The sequence below is a fragment of the Pavona decussata genome, unplaced genomic scaffold, assembly GCF_977016875.1.
Source record: "Pavona decussata unplaced genomic scaffold, jaPavDecu1.1 SCAFFOLD_206, whole genome shotgun sequence".
NCBI classification, from domain to species: Eukaryota; Metazoa; Cnidaria; class Anthozoa; order Scleractinia; family Agariciidae; genus Pavona; species Pavona decussata.
This window is the reverse complement of record NW_028145611.1, coordinates 5,001-23,519: the sequence shown is the minus strand read 5'-3', so window position 1 is coordinate 23,519 and position 18,519 is coordinate 5,001. Positions and strand designations below refer to the sequence as shown.

The 18,519-nt window shown below is 40.0% G+C and overlaps 1 protein-coding gene across 2 annotated transcripts; it reads right to left on the bottom strand.

Annotated features, from left to right (window-relative positions):
• Positions 1-10,372: 10,372 nt before the first annotated feature.
• LOC146460958 (uncharacterized) lies at positions 10,373-16,504 on the bottom strand. Of its 2 annotated transcripts, XR_014857518.1 has the most exons (2): positions 12,819-16,395; positions 10,373-12,783 (listed from the first exon to the last, which is right to left on the bottom strand). XR_014857518.1 is itself a non-coding variant. In XM_085087509.1 (1 exon), exon 1 carries the CDS (start codon positions 16,408-16,410, stop codon positions 13,609-13,611), a length of 2,802 nt encoding a protein of 933 aa, XP_084943635.1. In that variant the 5' UTR covers positions 16,411-16,504; the 3' UTR covers positions 10,373-13,608. The 2 variants fall into 2 exon arrangements, 1 of the variants encoding a protein (XP_084943635.1); XM_085087509.1 differs by having other exon boundaries at positions 10,373-16,504.
• Positions 16,505-18,519: the final 2,015 nt, after the last annotated feature.

Sequence of the window (18,519 nt, the reverse complement as noted above, 5' to 3'; positions counted from 1 at the left end):
AAGAGATAAGTCTGTTTAAAATAGACAACGATTTCGCGGCACATCTGCTTTCGCCGGAAATGGCAAAGGTCACCAACTGGCTTTGGATGAACTCGCGAGGATTTTCTAGATTTCAACCGTACTGTTTGTTCATATGGAAGTCAACTGTCTAGCCTGCGTAGCAGTCGTTTCCGTTTCATTCAAGCCAAGCGGGGTAAGCGCGCAAGGGCATTGGGATAAAAAGGAGCAAAAAAGTAGGAGCGGGGGGAGGAGCGGGGAAGGAAAGGAAACGCCTGCCGCTGAGCCCAGACATTTTACCGAACGCCCCCAAATGGCTTCGCTCCCTTGGGGCCTACACTGTCACGTCAAATGTCACATGAGAACCAATCAGCGAAAACAGAATCGCGGCGGGCAACTTGTTTACTTCAAGTTGTAGTACAGTCGACTCCCGATAACTCAAACCTTCAAGGGAAATTGAAAAAGGTTCGAGTTATCGAGGGTGAAATTATGAAGAAAATTACCTGAAAGGAAAGGAAAATTGGTTCGAGTTAGCGCGAGGTTCGAGTTATCGGTAGTCGACTGTATTTTAGAAGATTTTCTCGAAGTTTACGTACGTCGCTCAAGTGTAGATAAAATTACCCAAGACAAATTTTACTAATGTTTTAGAATATCAACTCATTTGCTGGAATTACAGACAGAATGAGCTTGTCTCACATGGCTAAATACTTCCTCGCGTTTCCAGGATAAAATTAATTGTATTTCGCGTAGCGTGAAATAAAACAAGCTTTCAGATTGTCGTGTCTTTGAGACCGCCGACAACCAGAACAAATTTTCTTAAATTTTTTTAAAATTTCGGCGGGATTTCGAAAAACGAATGACACCATGTTTGTTGAGACGACAATACCTACCAACAAACCAAAGCGCAATGAAAACTATATCGAACTATATTTTGATTTTGATAAACGGTTAACCTTAACCGATTGTCGTTTTAGTCTATGAGTTTGATTGACAGACGATTGACCAATGGTAATACATCATTGCCTCCCGTTCGCTGACGAACGGCGTTCGGTAAAATGTCTGGGCTCAGCGGCAGGCGTTTCCTTTCCTTCCCCGCCCCTCCCCCCCGCTCCTACTTTTTTGCTCCCTTTTTCCCAATGCCCTCGCGCGCTTGCCCCGCTTGGCTTGAAGGAAACGGAAACGACTGCTACGCAGGCTATCAACTGTCAAAAACGGAGAAATCGACGGACAAACAGCATCAAACATCAGTGTTTTGCTTTGGATCAGTGGAAAAAATTGTACAACACTGAGACGCGAAGCGAATAAATATGAGATCAAATGTGCGAGTTAGTTGTTGTCGTCTATTAGCGGGCTCGAATAGCGGACAGTAGAAAAAAAATCCAAAAGATTTGCGGCAAACTACAAAATCTATTGTAAGGTATTCATTTATTTATAAAGTTATGGTCATTGCGAATGGCAAACGCAGTTTTGATTTGCCACTATGGCAGAGTTTTCTCAAATGCATTCCAGCATCTCCGAAGGACGCTCAGTGTTGTTGTTACTAAACGGTCGCATCGCTCCTTGAAGCTTACGGATTTCTCGTTCTTCGCCTTCTCGCTGGTCTAATAAAATCAGGCTATCGAGCGTACACACTATAGTAAGTTTATTACTGAATGCTGATGAAGTAATGGATTTAAGAACGTAAGTTTGAGGGAGCTTCTCGGCTTTTCGAACCGCGCGTAATAAAAAAAGGTCGATGCCGCGAGATATCGACATTGTACTAAAATAAAACCGTATACGTTCGCAAAAGTTCTGGCATTTCTTGAATGTCATGGTTCATAAACGAAGCGGCGCTGCAAAAATCCCCATGTGTTTTACATGGACAGCCTTTTTGTTTCTTTCTGAAACGTGACCGAAACACTGGCCGGTCAGTTTTATTTTTATGACAGCAAGTTATAAGACTTGCCCGCCGTATCCTGCCGGTGTTGTGTACTCGCTTCTAATTGGTCCAAAAACAATTGGCTTGACAGCGCTTACGTTATCGCTCGCACATGCGCCGAACCGTGAAACTCTCCCTTTAAACGTATTCCAGAGCCTTAGGTATTAATTACTGAAAATGCAATCTTCATGCTGTTATTTGGTTTGCCTCACATCTACATTTCTTTCTTTTTTTTTATTTTATTTTTTTTTTTTTTATTAAAGCAAATTTTATTTACAGGGCACAACTTTTACACAACACACAGTAGTAATACGTAAACTACACTTACATTGATACTTGCGCAAACAATCTACACTACTAATACAATTTTACATGCACTAGTAAGGATGCATACATTACAATACAAACACTACTTAAATTAGGGTATATTAATAACATTGCTAATTTTATTACAGATAATCATTAACATCAGCAGCATATAAAATTAAAGTAAAAGATTCCATGTGCGATGAAAATTCGGGAGTGCTTTTTTAGCAACTGCAATTTCTTTAAGGATTTCAAGTTTTCCGGAAATGGACAAAAGAAAGGTTTGAAAATCCAAAACATCTCCGCGAAGGCTTGTGCAAAAAATGCAATATTTGGCCATTAACAAACAATAATTTAGGACTTGCCAATGCTTTGCGCTATCATGCCAGCCGTAGAGTATATGGCCTGTGGATAATGCTATTGTTTCATTTGTTTTTTGGTACCACCAGTCTTGAAACAGCATCCAGAAATCGATTGTTAGTGTACAATTTATTAGCAGGTGGTGCAACGTTTGTTCTTCTGCGTTGCATAAGTTACATATGGGGCTTTCGGAAATGCCGTCTCGATAAAGTGTAGCACGGGTTGGAAGAACGTTATGAATAACTTTATACTGGAACATTATTATTTTTACTTCATTTGTGACTGCAAATGGCATAAGATAAACTTTCTGGATGGAATTTTCTGTAAATCCGTGTCGTAGAATTTTGGTTTCAGCAGTGGGAGGAACGAAGATGATGTTTAAACGAGAGGAGTAAATAGAACTGGTTTTTAGGGTATTGACAGTGGTATCGTGTGTGACGTTCAAGGTAGGGTTTTTCGGAATAGATTTCCAATTTTTTGGGATTGCATTAACCAGGCCATAGTACGTGGTGAAAGGAACTTTTAAATTGAATGTTATTGCAAGTTCATGCAACTTCAAAAAATCCTGATTTTGGTTTAATAAATCCCTTATCTTGATGATGCCGGCGTCATACCACTTTTTATAAAAAACAGGTTTTTTTCCTACTAGAATTTTCCTATTATTCCACAGTATTTCGTTTTTAGGATTAGCTTTGGAATCGATGCCCGTTGAGATTTTGAACTCGCACCAAAAATCTAGCACTTTTTTATAAAATGTGGGAAGCTTATCATCAAGGTCTAGTATATCTGTTGTAAAGTTGCATTTTGTTAGAAAGGCGAGACCACCATATTTGTGCAAGAGCTGGTTAGGAATTATTTTCCAGGAGGCTTGAGACTCGTCTTGAATTCTGTTCACCCAAGTAATTTTGAGCGCTTTTTCCATGATCTTAAAATCGCACATTTTCAATCCTCCTTTTTCCTTTTCTCCAATTATGGTGTTTCTTTTGATCTTAGGGGGTTTTCCTGCCCAAATAAAGTTGAAAATTAGCTTATTTATTTCTTGAACGTAGTGATCTGGAACAGGGAGCACGGAGGCTGAGTAAATTAATTTGGATAACCCAATTGTTTTAACAATGTTAATCCTTCCATAAAGAGTTAGCTTTCTCCGTTGCCAAGTATTCAGCGTTTTCTCGAGGTTAAGTATTTTTTCACCGAAGTTTAGCCTGTTAGCACTTTCTTGGTTGTGAGAAAAGAAAACACCGAGAGCGTTGATAGGTTCTTTTGGCCACTTAAAACCAAACGGTTCATCTGTTCTGTCTTTCCATTCACCTAACCACATTGCTTCGGTTTTAGTGGTGTTTATTTCTAGGCCAGAATGTTCTTTGAAAGCGTGTAACACTCTTAATAGACTGGTAACGGAGTCAAAGTCACGAACAAATACTGTTGTGTCGTCGGCATATTGACTTATTTTAAGCTCATGTTTGTTGACTTGGATACCTTTAACAGTGGGATCATTTTTTATATATCTAGATAGGAGTTCTATACCGAGAACGAAGAGGATGCCAGACAATGGACAACCTTGTCTGACTCCCCGCTGTAGGGAGAAAAAGGTTGAAGCATGACCGTTATTCAGAACACAGCTGGTAACATTATTATAGAAAATTTTTATCCAATTTTGAATGTCATGGCCGAAGTTGAAGAGCTGAAGTGTTTCCAGGAGGAAGTTCCAATCAATGGAATCAAACGCTTTTTTGAAATCCAAGAAAACGGCAATACCTTTTTGCTTTAGTTTATCTGCATAATGTATCAAGTCGGAAATTAGCCTTACATTTTCACCGATGTAGCGGCCTTTAACATAACCTGTTTGATCGGGGTTTATTAAAGTTGGCAGGACTTTTTCAATTCTCTTGGCTATAACTTTAGTGAGAATCTTGTAGTCGACGTTCAAGAGAGAGATGGGCCTTAGATTTTCCAGAATAGTTTTATCCTTGGATTTTTTTGGGATAAGCGAGATTATTCCTCGTCTTTGGCTTATAGAAAGCATACCATGCTGAGAAGCGAAGTTGTAGCTGGCTAGTAGCTCATGACAGATGTCGGGCCAAAAGAATCGATAAAATTCAGCCGGAAAACCATCAGTGCCCGGGGTTTTGTTATTGTCGAAGTCCTTGAGCGCATTTATGCATTCTTCTTCGCTTACTACTCCTTCGCAAGATTTTTTTTCTTCTTCGCTTAGTGCGGATACATTTTCTGGGTTAAAAAAAGGCGAGTTTTTGAAAATTTCGGGATTGATGTTGGTGGAACAGTATAACGACTCATAAAACTTTTTTTCTTCTTCTAAGATTTCGAACTGATCTTCTAAGTAACAATTTTCCCCGACTTTGAGTTTTGTGACTGATTTAATATCATGATGACGTTTTTCTAAGCTGTAGAAATACTTTGTGTTGCGTTCCCCTTCTTCGTGCCATCTCACTTTGCTTCTTAGAATTGCGCCTTTGGTTTTCGTTAACCTGGAAAACCAGAGACACAGCGGAGTGATCAGATTCGGGTGCGTGTACGATGTCACATTTCTTTGCAAATTGAATTAACTCGTGTGAAACTAAGAAAAAGTCTAATCGACATTGGATTTTGAAAGATTTGGTTCTCCATGTAAAACGCTGCTTTTCTTTGTAAAGACTACGCCATATATCACTTAAATTATACAAATCACACAGCGTGTTGATTTCTTGGATGACAGCTGATTTTTTATATACAGGTTTTCCGCCTCTTTTGTCATTTGAGGTAAGCGCGCAATTGAAGTCTCCTGCAATTACAATTGTGCCTTGCGCGAATTCTTCGAGTTGTTGGTTTAGTCTTTTGAAAAAAACAACCACATCTACATTTCTTATACACTCGATTGTTAAAACGTTGACACCTAAAAAGCTTAAACGGTGAACGATGAGACCCAACGGATTTGTGGGTAGTGTTTAAACCTAATTTCCATAACCAATAATTTACCATTCTCATTCTTTGCAATAAAAAATACAGCGCTGACTTAATTCTTCCGAATAATTTTCTACCAAATATTGCTTAAGTTCATTGCCTGTTTTGAACTTAGGCAAATAGCGAATTGTATGTCGCTCAAATTGGCCCTTGTTGGCCAACTTGCTTTGACAGTTTCCATCATTCACCACGTGCAACTAATTTTGGTCATTAACCGTCGTACGAGAATAGAATATTAATAATTATGCAAATAAATTTAGTACACTTATACCCATAAAGCCATTGGGTCTCATCGTTCACGGTTCATGCTTTTAGGTGTCAACGTTTTTGCAATCGAGTGTAGTTAAATAGGAGTATGTAACACTGAACTACTAGAAATACCTGACACGCAAAACCTCGCGAACCTCGGGCTGGGTGGACAGCTGATTAGGAGTGAAGGAATGGGCTAGGACAGCTAGAAAATACGAGTTGTATCGTTCCTCGTGATAGTGATTGAGAGGATAGTGTGCCCACGGGAGTGTGCCCTTTGAATAGCCCCACCCTTGTCCAAGTGGTTTGACCACACCCACTTTGTGTGATCTCATCCGCACAGAGTCTGGGGGTGATCCACTGTAATTAGCAGCACGTTAGGGATGCACCATTATAAATTTGAAGGGTAGGGGAGTCCAAAACAGGGGGCGAAATCGTGCAAAACCAAAATTTTAGAGAAAAGAATCCTGCATTGTAGAGGAAGGAGAAAAAGGATTTCAAGGTTGGAAAAAATCTTCAGTTCTGAGTCCATTCCTCTCTTCAACGTTGTAATCTGCGTGTTCAATATCCCTTTCTCTTGTTTCAATGGTTGCAAATGCAGTAATTTTAGTTACAATTTCGAAAACATCTACATGGCATTCTCCAGCCACCATCTTGCTATCAAACCTCGCCTTAACAGATCTATCGCTTCGACTGCTTGCTCAACCATTTTCCCTTTTGAACACTCTGGTTATTGCCCGGCGGTGCGTCATTTTTACGGTATCTGCGACCGACATTGATCGCTTGGTAGCTCTTGAATATCATCTTAGATATCACACACTTGTCACGCCTAAAATAATTAGTTTATTCACTGCTGCGATTTGGCTTGTTTCTGGATTTGTATAGAGTATGTGGCTGTGGAGTAAGGATATCTTTTACCCAGATATAACTGTTATCATTGCGTTGTGTCTCATCAGCTCATTTATCGTATATTGCGAAGTGTACCGCATCGTTCGCCGCCATCAAGTACAGATTCATTCCCAGATGCAACATTTTCCCGCGTCTATCCACGTATCTCCCTTAGCGGAAGTAACAACGGCTACTCCCCCCCCCCCCCCCTCCAACCCTTAGATAGGTTGCTAGCTCATCGCAGGATACCCAGCTTGACTTGGGTAAGTCCATTACAGGAAAACTGCATAAATTAATTGAACTATCACTACTCCTCGAAAACGGAATCCAAACCCTTGTTAACCCGATAATAAAAAACTAGGAGTTACTGTCTGTCCTAGATGGGCTACTGCTCAATCACAGGACACCCAGTATGAAGGAATATTACTGTCCCACTTGAATTAGCGGCTAGTCCATCACGGCACACCCAGCTTGAAGTGACTTAGAGTGTTATATAACTACTTCCTCTGAATGAAATGCTAGTCAACCACAGGACACCCAGCATGAAGTGAGTAGGAGTAAAACTACTTCCCCCAGGATGAGATGCTAGTGTATCACGGTATACCCAGCATAAAGTGACTGGGCATTACTCCCCCTAGATGGGATCCTAGTCTATCAGGATACCCAACATGAAGTGACCTTGAGTGTGACTATTCCCCCCTGGATGCATGGGATGCTAGTTCATCAGCATTTACCCAGCATGATGTGACTAGGAGTATTACTACTGGCATGCTAGTCCACCATAACATACCCAGCATGAACTGACCAGGAGTATTATTAGTCCCCCTGGATGGGATGCTAGTCCATCATAGGGTGCCCAGCATGAAATGTCTAGGAGTATTACTACCGTACTCCCCCCACCCCCCACAATACTAACCCATTACAGGATACCCAGCATTGACTAAGAGCAACATATTAATACACTCATCCTATAATAGTATATGGGATGCTAGTACATCACAGGATATCCGACATGAAGTGACAAGTAGCATCCCCCCTCCTTGAACGAGATGCTAGTTCATCAGAGGATACTCAGCTTAAAGTGACAAGGAGCATTTTTACTCCCCCTTGAATGAGATGCAATTTACGTCCATCAGAGGATACCCAGCTTCAAGTGACAAGAAGATATGTTACCCCCATCACAGGATACCCAGCTCGAAGCAACTAGGAGTATTACTGTCCCCTACCCCCTGCATGGAACATTAGTTCATCAAAGGATAACTAGTATCAAGTGACTAGGCGTATTTTTACCCCCACCCCACCCATAGGATACTGGGCAATCACAGGGCACCCAGCACAGAGCAACTGGGAGTATTACTACCGCTCCTGGAAGGGATGCCATTTCTCTGCTTTTCAAATGAATGTTATCAGTTCACTAGTACGAATTTCATTCGAGACCTGTAAGCCGCATTTGTTGTACCGGTGTTCTTATGTTAGTTACAAATCATGTGATTGTGTCTTTGCAAACAGCTCCTCCTTCTTTCGCTAGTCCTTGTCAGGGGAAACTGGAATTCCAGTCAAGTGGTCAGTTAGTACGATATTCCCAGTTGCCTCGTGGCACAGAAAATAAATATGGCGTATTTTCACGGGTACACCCCATTTCATGTAAACACCTTTCTTGTGTTCGACTATTATATAACCTTTAACTGGAAAGGTCAAAAATGAAATTGATTCCCTATAAAAACTGCACCTTCCTTTTAAAAGAGTGGATTACTTTTACCCATCCGGTTGTTTTAAGCTGCTATCCAGCCCATAAAATGTAGTCAAACGAATGAATTTTATTCACTGGACTGTGATTTATTTATAGACTAGAGTTATCCGCTCTACGACCGGAGGATTCATGGCCGGAAAAATGTTTATTCAGAACGTCTAACTTATATCATTGTAATCTCTGGCTACTTGCATGATTTGCATTTTAGGCAAGGATGCTAAGGCAAGGACTAGATGGCTCATTTAGAACAAGAATGACTCACTGTATTCAATCAATCAAAAACAACCAATAGTTCAGGAAAAAAAATAATGCAGAAATTTGAGGCCAACAGTTTATTATTATAATAAGCTTTGGTCTATTCTTTTACATCAACAAACAAAGAAAAAAAAGTACACCAATCAAGTCAATTTAATTAAAGCATGGTTCTTGTTGTAGGTCAGTCAAGGCCAACACCCACTAAATCACATACGAAATTCTATCCGTAATTTTAAAATAAAATTTCCCTCCTAGCAGAGGCCTCGTTTAATTTGTATTCGCTGAACTGACGGTCGCGAGGAAAAGAGTTCTTTGCCCTGGGTCTTTGATTCAACCGCCCTCCGAAGTCGTGGACAACGCTTACAAAACGGATGCTCCCTGTATTGTTTGCTGACTGTGACTTGAGCCCACTGTCTCTCGCGCATTCGTTTACAGTCATTCTGCTGTCATTTAGTGAGCCCGCATACTAACATGGCATCACGTGACGGTTTGGTCGCTAGGTAACCGTGGCGCCCGTCAGTTCTGCGAATACAACGGAAAAGAGGCCTCTGCTAGCAAGAAAAAATAAAATGTGAAATTTCAGCTATCTATCGTTTAAAAACTTTGTTTATTTCGACAGTCAAAAATACACTGAAACCAAATTGAAACGAAGCAAAAAAAACCTGGAAAACCTTGTGCACAAATTATGTTTGTTAAAAGACAATAATATGAGGCAATTTTGAACAAGAGAACCATATGTGGAAAACAACTTATGAATAAAGAATTAAGGCAACATAAAGAACCATGCTTTAACCTAGTTTAAGCTAATGTTAATTCTATCGATATTTTGTCATAACGCTGACACTGTTGCAACTAATTAGAGTAATACCGCATTTTTCTCGAATAACCGCCGAGCGATCTCGATCATCTCAAATTTTGTTTATGTGTTTTTAACATCAAGAAACTGCTTCATTTATTCATTGTTCTTGGCACGGAATATGGACCTCGTGTACTATTCCGCTATTCTGACTGTTTGTAACTTCCTTTCTTTGGCGAGGACTGTTACGAGGGCCTTCAACTGAGGGAGGGCGCTTAATCGAGAAAGTACGGTATTTATACTGCAGTGTTACCTTCTGTGGCGTATTTTGAACCAAATGGAGGTACAATCCTGGCCAACTGGGTTGGGTACACTTGGCTCTTTTTTGTTATTTTGTCGGCACTTTTCTTTGCCTCAAAAAGATCAATATCTTTGCTGTAAATCGTTCATGAACGTAATCTCCCCCGCCCCACATTCAATGTTGCGCATTAACATTTCTTACTTCGCACGCATTGATTCGCCTTTGTTCATTAGCATTATAAGAGGGTTATTAAGCCAAGTATGGATTGGCTCCAGCGAGGCCTCTGTCCCGAGCGATTTGACCCATCCTCGGAGACCCAGTGGCAGTTAGTCTGGTAGCAGGAATTTTCGTGGTCAAAAGGGGCTCTCCCGTTCTTATACAGTAAACTTTCGCCCACGAAAATCCCAGCTACCCGACTAACTGCCCCTGGGTCTTCGAGGATGGATTTGGCCAGGATTGTAGGTCACACCATTTTAGGCGATTCGTTCCTTACGCTTTCAAAAGTTGAAAATTAGAAGAGACGAGTTTAATTGTGCACTGTTAGACATATTTTCTCATTCACAGTAAACAAGCTATGTCATTTTTTTTCTTGTGGTATGACTATGATGGCGATACAACTAAGTAATAACCTAACACAGTTCACAGTTCGATCCGATACTTGCAATAGAATGGGACCATGAGAAACCCACTGAGTATCTTCCATCTAAGGGTTCGCGTATTTATCTGAATGTACAGGAATCAATATCAGCAATACCTCCAGTAGCTGTTCCAAATGTCATTTGCAGTGGTTAAACCACGTGCGTGGCACTCACAATATAGTCAGCAGTCAGCTAGACATCAGGTATTACCGGAATGTTCTTCAATTCAGTATCAGGCAGTCTTGCATCATCACCATGTCACTCCTCATAGAAGTCACGTTGGGTAGATACTCACTGGCAGACGTTTATGTTGTTACTTGGTCAATTTAAGCGGGGCAAGCGTATCTGGTCGTGTTCCAACTCTGTAACGCCAGGAGTAATATTGTAATGCACGTCTGGTAACTTTCAGTTCGTGAGCAAACCAGGCAATTCTCAGGGCTACAAAGTCCACCCTTACTATTCTGTGGCAGGTGTTACTCGCTCGTTCATGCTCATTACCTGTAATCATTCAAATAAGGACTACCCGCGCTATGAAAGGGATAGCTCTTCCCACCTTTGTTATATAATCACTTCTGCAACACCTAATTAAAAATGGTGGACCAAATTAAAGGAAGACGTGAATTGGACTCATCTTTTGAAAAGATAATCCAAGAATTAAAGACTGTTGACGAAAGTATTGTAATTCAGTCGATACAACTCTTGCTTTCTTGGGTAAATTTTGAGCATTTTAAGTCAAGGTGGAAGCTGAATATCAATTTGAAATTTTTACTGTCAATATTCTACTGTATCGTGCCCATGCTCTATGGGGATATTTGCAACCTGCCTTATATAGCGCGGGTCCTCGTTTAAATTGTTCTTTGAAATAATATATTATAGGGCGTCGGCCTCCGTTAATAATCGTCAGCTTGGTGCTTGGTTATTTTTCTAAAAAGAATGCTTTTTCGCAACAACATCACTAAATGAATCCTACAGTTAATGTATACTCCAAGAGAAAATGCAAAACATTAAAAAAAACTAGTACTATAATACTTTTAATCTACATCTGTGACAAAACCCACTCATGTATTGCAAACCATGTGTGAAAATAGAATTGAATTATTTGCCACTCAATCAAGCTTGAACTTGATACCAACAAAACACTCTTCAGTAAAAAGACAATCCTTTCATTACTTTAGCTATTCAACAGGTACCCGTACTATAAAAGAGATAGCCCCTCCCACTTTTCACAATCACCGCTTCAACGCCACATTACGGGTATAGTGGACATAGACATTTCAAGAAAAAAAGCCGAACTCGTCTTGAAAAAATACCCTTAGCTGTTAAAAATATATTTTTGACAAAATATATATAAGAAATCTCAAGCTTTTTTTCACGAGGTAAATAAGCACACTAATTTTAAATTAAGTCTGTTGATATTCTATTGTATTTTACCGCTTGGAATCTGCGCTGTTCGCAGATCAGTGTCTCCAGTTAATAAAGTGACTGGCGTCTTGGCCAGGCCAAGGTTACTTTTATCGTGCGGGTCCCTGTTTAAGATAGGCAGGTATTTCTTATGTTTGACTTAAGAGATCCAAAAGTTAAACGCTTTTAATTTTGGGCTGTAGCCGTAGTAGCAGATCTATAATCTGTCATTCTTCTATAACTACGATTCCATTATTCCTTTAAAGGTGAACCAGAATTGCGTCCTAACATACTCGCTGGGCGAGAGCCTGAGCTAGGCAATCTATAGTCTATTATTCTTATAACACATTTAACTAGAATTCGATAATTAATTAAAAAAAGCAAAAGGATCAAAGGCTGGGTAGCAGATATATTGTCTATTATCTCTCCGTTCTCCCAAGATTATCTATGCTTCTATAATTACTTTAAAACGTGGAAACGCAGTTTCACCCTTTAATACGTATTGGGCCTCATCTTGAGAAGGAAATCTATTATTTGTTATTCTCTTACGGTCAACTATGGCCCTATGTTTACTTCAAAAAGAAACGAAACTGTTAAAACGTAGATTTGCTGGGCTGCATCCTATATGACTAAAAAGCAGATCTATTGTCTGTCATTCTACTACAGCTAATTACTTACGTTTCATAATTACTCTAAATGGAAATAACAGGCAGACGATTTAAGATTCGTTTCATAATACTTTTGGCCACAGCCTGATTAGCCGATGTACATTATCCGACATTTGTTTTCGGCAGTAAACCGTGGTTTTACATATTACTCAAAAATAAATTGAAATTGTGAATACTTCTTTAATCGCACCCTGATTGACAGATCTATTATTAGCTGCCACTCAACTACAGTTAAGTTTGGTTCTATAATTACTTCAAGGAACTACATTAGCAGTAAATATTCTACACACTACCAGGTCTCCAAGGCCTGCAAAGCTGCTCACTAGTTATAACATGTCAATCATTTTATTTACATATTCGTACACAGCTAACTATGCCACTATAATTACTTTATTCAAAAACGTTGAAACGTCCTACGTATACACAGATTAATGGAAATCAGATAACTTTTTAAACGTTAATAAGAGATACTTGTTCTAGTAGATCCGCTTTTGTAAATTTGTTTGATAAACTCACTAAGTTTCAATTAGAAAGACATGCATAAAAGGTGCTACTTCTATCGTACCATTGTTTCTTGCTTGCGTTTTTTACTTTTGTTTTCTTTGGCAATAAAACCTCAACTACTATTATGCAAACAATTACAAACAGATAGTCTTCTAAAGTTAATGTTTTGATTCCAGCAGCAAGAGCTTTTTCCAATTAAAAGAACCCCTTTGATGCTGTCAAGACAACATACGTAACGCTCAGTCTATGGGTACCATCACTGCAACTCATTTCATAAACGTCAGTTTTTACAGTGTTAAAGCTTTGCATTATATACTACATTTTTCACCTAACGAAATGCGAAATCTGACCAAATGGCCATTCTCTACTAACTGACTGCGAAAGTCACTTGTGATGCCACTTTTTTGCAACTAGGTTAACGTTTTAGTTATAATAGCAAAATGGTACGATCAATTGGTTTAGGAAGTTCATATTCTAAAATGAAAACCTAAACATTACATATTTACTCTAAAGTATTTTACTAGATGGTCAATCAAGGTACCTTAACTGGTCGCTTCAAAACCCCACTGCCTCGAGAACATTTAGTGGGGTTTTTTGCCACTTGCTTAGTGTTTGTTTCTTACCAGATTTTAAATCGAGAGTACCATTTTTCTCCACCTTTTGTGGTTTCTTCGATTTTGGTCTCGGCTGTTTTTACATCTTTGACGTTAGAGAGTATCTGTGCGTGACGCTTGGCTTCTTCATAGTACTCTATGCGCTGCTTCCATCCAGGCTTGGCTGTTTGTTTTTCTGAGTCAATGAGAAGATCCAAATGTTCTTCGCTTGACAGTGGGTTGGGCTTAAGGGCAATCTCATCCAAACGACGAAGACATTCCTGGGCTTTGCGTATCGTGGTCAGTACTTCTTTGTGCGTTTTATGAAGAATCTTTTCAAGTTTAGCGAGCATGTCTTTCACCTTCAGTTTGCCCTCTTTAGCGGTTTCGTACTTTTTTTTGAGGTCCTCTGAGGTTCTTGTCTCAACAACCCTTTCATAAACCCAAAGGAAGGGAAGGTTCTTGTGCTCATTCCAGTAACAATGACCAGGGCATACAGTGCAATAGCCATTGGAACCCATTGCACAACAGCGTGACTTGTCTTTGTCGTCAGCATATACACAGCTCTTGTGACAAGTGAAGTTACATTTCAGACAAGTCGTCGTGTGTATTCCTTGGCCGCTTATGTCTTCCTGGCGTGGCTTGTCAAATTCGACGGTGTACGTGAACTCTTTGTTTGTTTCAATTTCCTTTTCACGTTGTTGCATCACAATCTCTTCTTTCCGCATTTCTTCGATCTTGTTGAGACCCATGGTAATTTGGGGGTTCAGACCTTCAAGCAAAGTTTGTAGTTGCTCGCGTTCCTTCAGAACTTCCTTAGTAAGGTCTAGGCGGACGCTCTCGGCTTTCTCGAAGTCAGCGAAAAAAGCAGCAATGGATTGGAAACCCATCTTCCAGAACATTGCGTCGAAGCTTACTTCAGTTTCCCTGTTGTCTGCAAACAAGGCGGAGTTGTTAAATTTGAAATGCTTGCCATTATTTGGGATTCTAGCATCGTTTAAAGCTTGAATCACAGGAGGCGTCTGGCCATCGGCAAAGGTTACCATCATAAAGATGTTCTTGGTAAGGTCCTTTCCAAAGATGGACAAGACAGATGCAAAGATGTATTCTTGAGTTGCTGTAAGTCGAGCCAGGGACGCCTGTGTAACAAAGCCAATGCCATCAAGGTGGTCGATTCCATTTGGTGGCGGAATCGAAAAGAATTCTTTTATTTGTTTGGTGATAAGTTTGTCCCTTTTGAGACCTTCAGTGTCACCAAAACCAGGAGTGTCAATTATAGTGAGTTTATAGGTCAAACGTGATCCTCCCATGGGGTAAAACGTGTATGCAGTAATATACTTTGTCTGGCTTTTAGATGTGGAAACGTTTGGCTCGTCTATGACTAGTTTGAATCGGAAGTCATCTTCCCATGTAACACCCATGATGTAGTTCACCATACCATTAATCAGAGTGCTCTTTCCAGCCCCAGTCGCTCCCACCACCAGGAGCACTTTTTCACGGAACTCTCCTGGTTTGCCAATTGAATTTTTGGCGATCATCTTTTCTGGATTATTTAGGTCCTCGTTCATTGAAAGTTTGTAGATAGAAGGATTTGCTTGCGTGCTGTCCATGACTTTCATTTCGTCCCTTTTAGCGATGTCTGCTAGACGGCGCTGTTTCTTAGTCAGGATCTCTGCATAACGCTTGGCTTCTTTAAGGTACTGTATGCGCTGCTCCCATCCAGGATTGGCCATTTGTTTCTCTGAGTCAATGAGCTTCTCCACGACCTCAACTTTTAGCAGTGGGTTGGGTCTGAAAGCAATCTCGTCCAAACGACGGAGGTGATCTTGAACTTTGTCCATGCATTGCCTTTCCTCCTCTCGGATCTCGTCGATCTTGTCGAGATCTTTGGTTACTTGCTGGTTCAGACCTTCAAGTAAAGTTTGCAGGCAGTCGCATTCCTCCAACACCTCGTTAGTTAGATCAAGGTGAATGCTTTCAGCCTTTGAAAAGTCGGCAAAGAAAGCTTCGAATGATTGAAAGTTCATTTTCCAAAATGCCTCATCAAAGCTTTCGCCAGTTTCCTTGTCATTTGCAAACAAGGTCGAGTTGTTGAATTTGAAATACTTGTCGCAGTGTGTTATTCCGGCGTCCTTTATAGCCTGTATGACAGGAGGCTTCTGACTTTCTGCAGAGGTGACCATCATAAAGATGTTTTGGGAAAGGTCAAACATAGACAGGATCGACGCCAAAATGTACTCCTGTGTCGGTGTAAGATATGCTAGTCCATACTGGGTAACAATACCAATGCCATTCAGGTGATCGATGCCATTTGGTGGTGAAATTGAAAACAGTTCTTTTATCTGTTTTGCGATCAATTTGTCACCTTTCAGTCCCTCCGAATTTCCAAAACCGGGAGTGTCGATAACGGTCAATTTGTAGGGCAGTGGTGAACCATCCATGGGGTAAAATGTGTAAGCAGTGATGTAACGCTTCTGGCTTTCGTCTATAACTAGCTTGAATCGGAAGTCATCTTGCCATTTCACTCCCATGATGTAGTTCACCATGGCCTGAACAAGAGTGCTCTTTCCAGCCCCACTCGCTCCAACCAGAAGAAGCACTTTGTCTTCAAACTCTCCTGTCTCGCCAAAATATTGTTTGGAGATCATTTTTTCCGTTAACGTTAGTTCTTCTTTCAGAGGAACTTTGTAAATTGAAGGGGTCTTATCTTCGTTCTCTGTTATCTTTAATTCTTCCTTTTTCATAATCTCTGCTAGACGTGGATGAGGAGAATCCGTATTCCATCTCCTTGACGGCACGAGTCGCCGAAACTTCTGTACTAATGACATTATACCTTGTCCCAGTTGCTAAGCCAATGAAGTCGTAAATGAAGTTAAACTTTGACTAGACATTTAGGATTCTGCTAATTGTAGCGGCGCACCGAGAGAATCTGGAGGCTGCACACGGGAGACGGCGATCGAGGACAACAGGCAGTGTTCGCCGTTTGGTGGAATTCTTTCGTTAAGCTCTAAACAAAACAAATTTGAGATTGTCTTTTATTGTTGTATGTTGCACTTGGGCAAAGCATTTTCTAAAAAATTTGTAGTTCTAATATGGAGGGACAGCCAGGCATTTAACATTTAAAACGCGAAGAGGGCACTTTTCTCACAGATTATCAAGGAACGGTGAAAGGAAAGTTCCTTGCAATTGGAGATGCGTGCACTTGAAACGTTGCTTGATAATGTTATCGGATAGTGTCAAAAGTGGTTTAAAAAAAACCGGACGTTTTAGGTATGTAACCCTTCTTCAGAATTGAGTATATTCATGTGATGTTGTTGACAAAACTTTGCTGTTTTGCAAGATATTGTTTTTCTTGCAGTGTTGACACTGCAACTTGTGAGCTTAATTAAATATTGCTTACTTCAAAGCCGTCTTTTGAGCTCATGTTTTCGGTCCATGTTCGTTATATCCCTTGGAGTCAGCCTGTTACTTTCTTATCTCGTCCCATTTTGCTTCATGTAAGAAAATTAGATCCTTAGCTAAAATAGTAAATTAAACGAACGTCTCGCAACACTATCTCGTTGGCATAAACTAATGACAAATTTTTCTCGCAAATATTTCTTAGTTTAGCATTTATCTGTCAATCTTGAAAGAGAACAAACACAAATACTTAAAACAATAGGATATAACGGCACTGAAAGATTAAGATGTGTCAGTATTTTTCACTGAAAGTCTTTTCAAACAACGTTAAAAGCGAATGCAAAACTTAAGTTTGATTTCACATTTTTCGCTGTTTGTGTGAATTTTTCAAAGATCGTTGTTTACTTTATTTCAGTATTGATGCTTTGAATTACCTCAGTTTGTTAATTTCCATTAATTACTCAAGGATATATTTCATCTCTGTTCTATGGTTAGGTCTAGCCTTTTTTCTCTGCGGTTTACGTATGGCAAAAATTTACTAGACAGTGACAGTGCTTCGAGCGCGAGGCACAATTAATTGTTTACCTGCACCGTGAAGCCAGCTTCCTACCGCGTTAAAATCACAGGAACATAAAACGATACAAATAGCAAACGGTGGATCCAAAGAAGGAACTTGAAAGGTAATTTCTTCCACTGAATTTCACCTGCTCCTTCCTCCTATCAAAAGGACACTGTTAAGGTCGGTTATCGTTCGTTGTAAGAAGAAGTAGCGAAGTAAAAGCACTAATGGTGGCCATCACTGATTTCAGTTCTCAGCTTAGCCAAACAAAATATCAATCCGATCCAAGTTTTCAGCTTTGACACAAATAATCTTATGCTGTTTCTTTTAAGAGACACGAGAAGTTCAGCTTTAGGAATTTCGTCTCTAGCTGCAGCACTTGATTCCATGTATTTTTGTCAGTACAAATAACCCGGCTTAAAGAGTCGAACTCCAAAGAACCTCAAAGAACTCGTTGATTTTGAGCACAAAATGAAGAAACCAACCAAATGCACAACTGGCGTGCTCAGCCAATGAGGAGCGAGTATTTTTTTATATATATATAAAGAAACTTTAAACTTCTGTATCGAATGAAAATACTAAAACAAATGAAAAACGAAAGTCTTCTTTGCTTTTGCGCTACGCGTTTCACCGCTGTTGCGGCTCTTCAGGCATAGCAAAGTGTGTTTATTGACTTATTACGTATTACGTCACATATGTAATTGTAATTACAATAGTAATGGCTGTTTTAATTAGAAGCGCGCGAGAGCAATAAGCGTAATTTTAAATCATTAAGAACGGGTTTATATTTCGAAATAAAAAACCTCTCCTTGTTCTTTCTCATGACCTCTGAGGGGCTGCACGTGAGAATCTTGTAAAACGGAAAGATAGTGAACTGAGGAGTCAATCCTGCACCACATTCAGCAATATGCTTGCTGACTCCCAGCATTCGTGTGTGTGGGTCTCTAATTTGTTGTTTATGGACTGTCACTCTATTTCT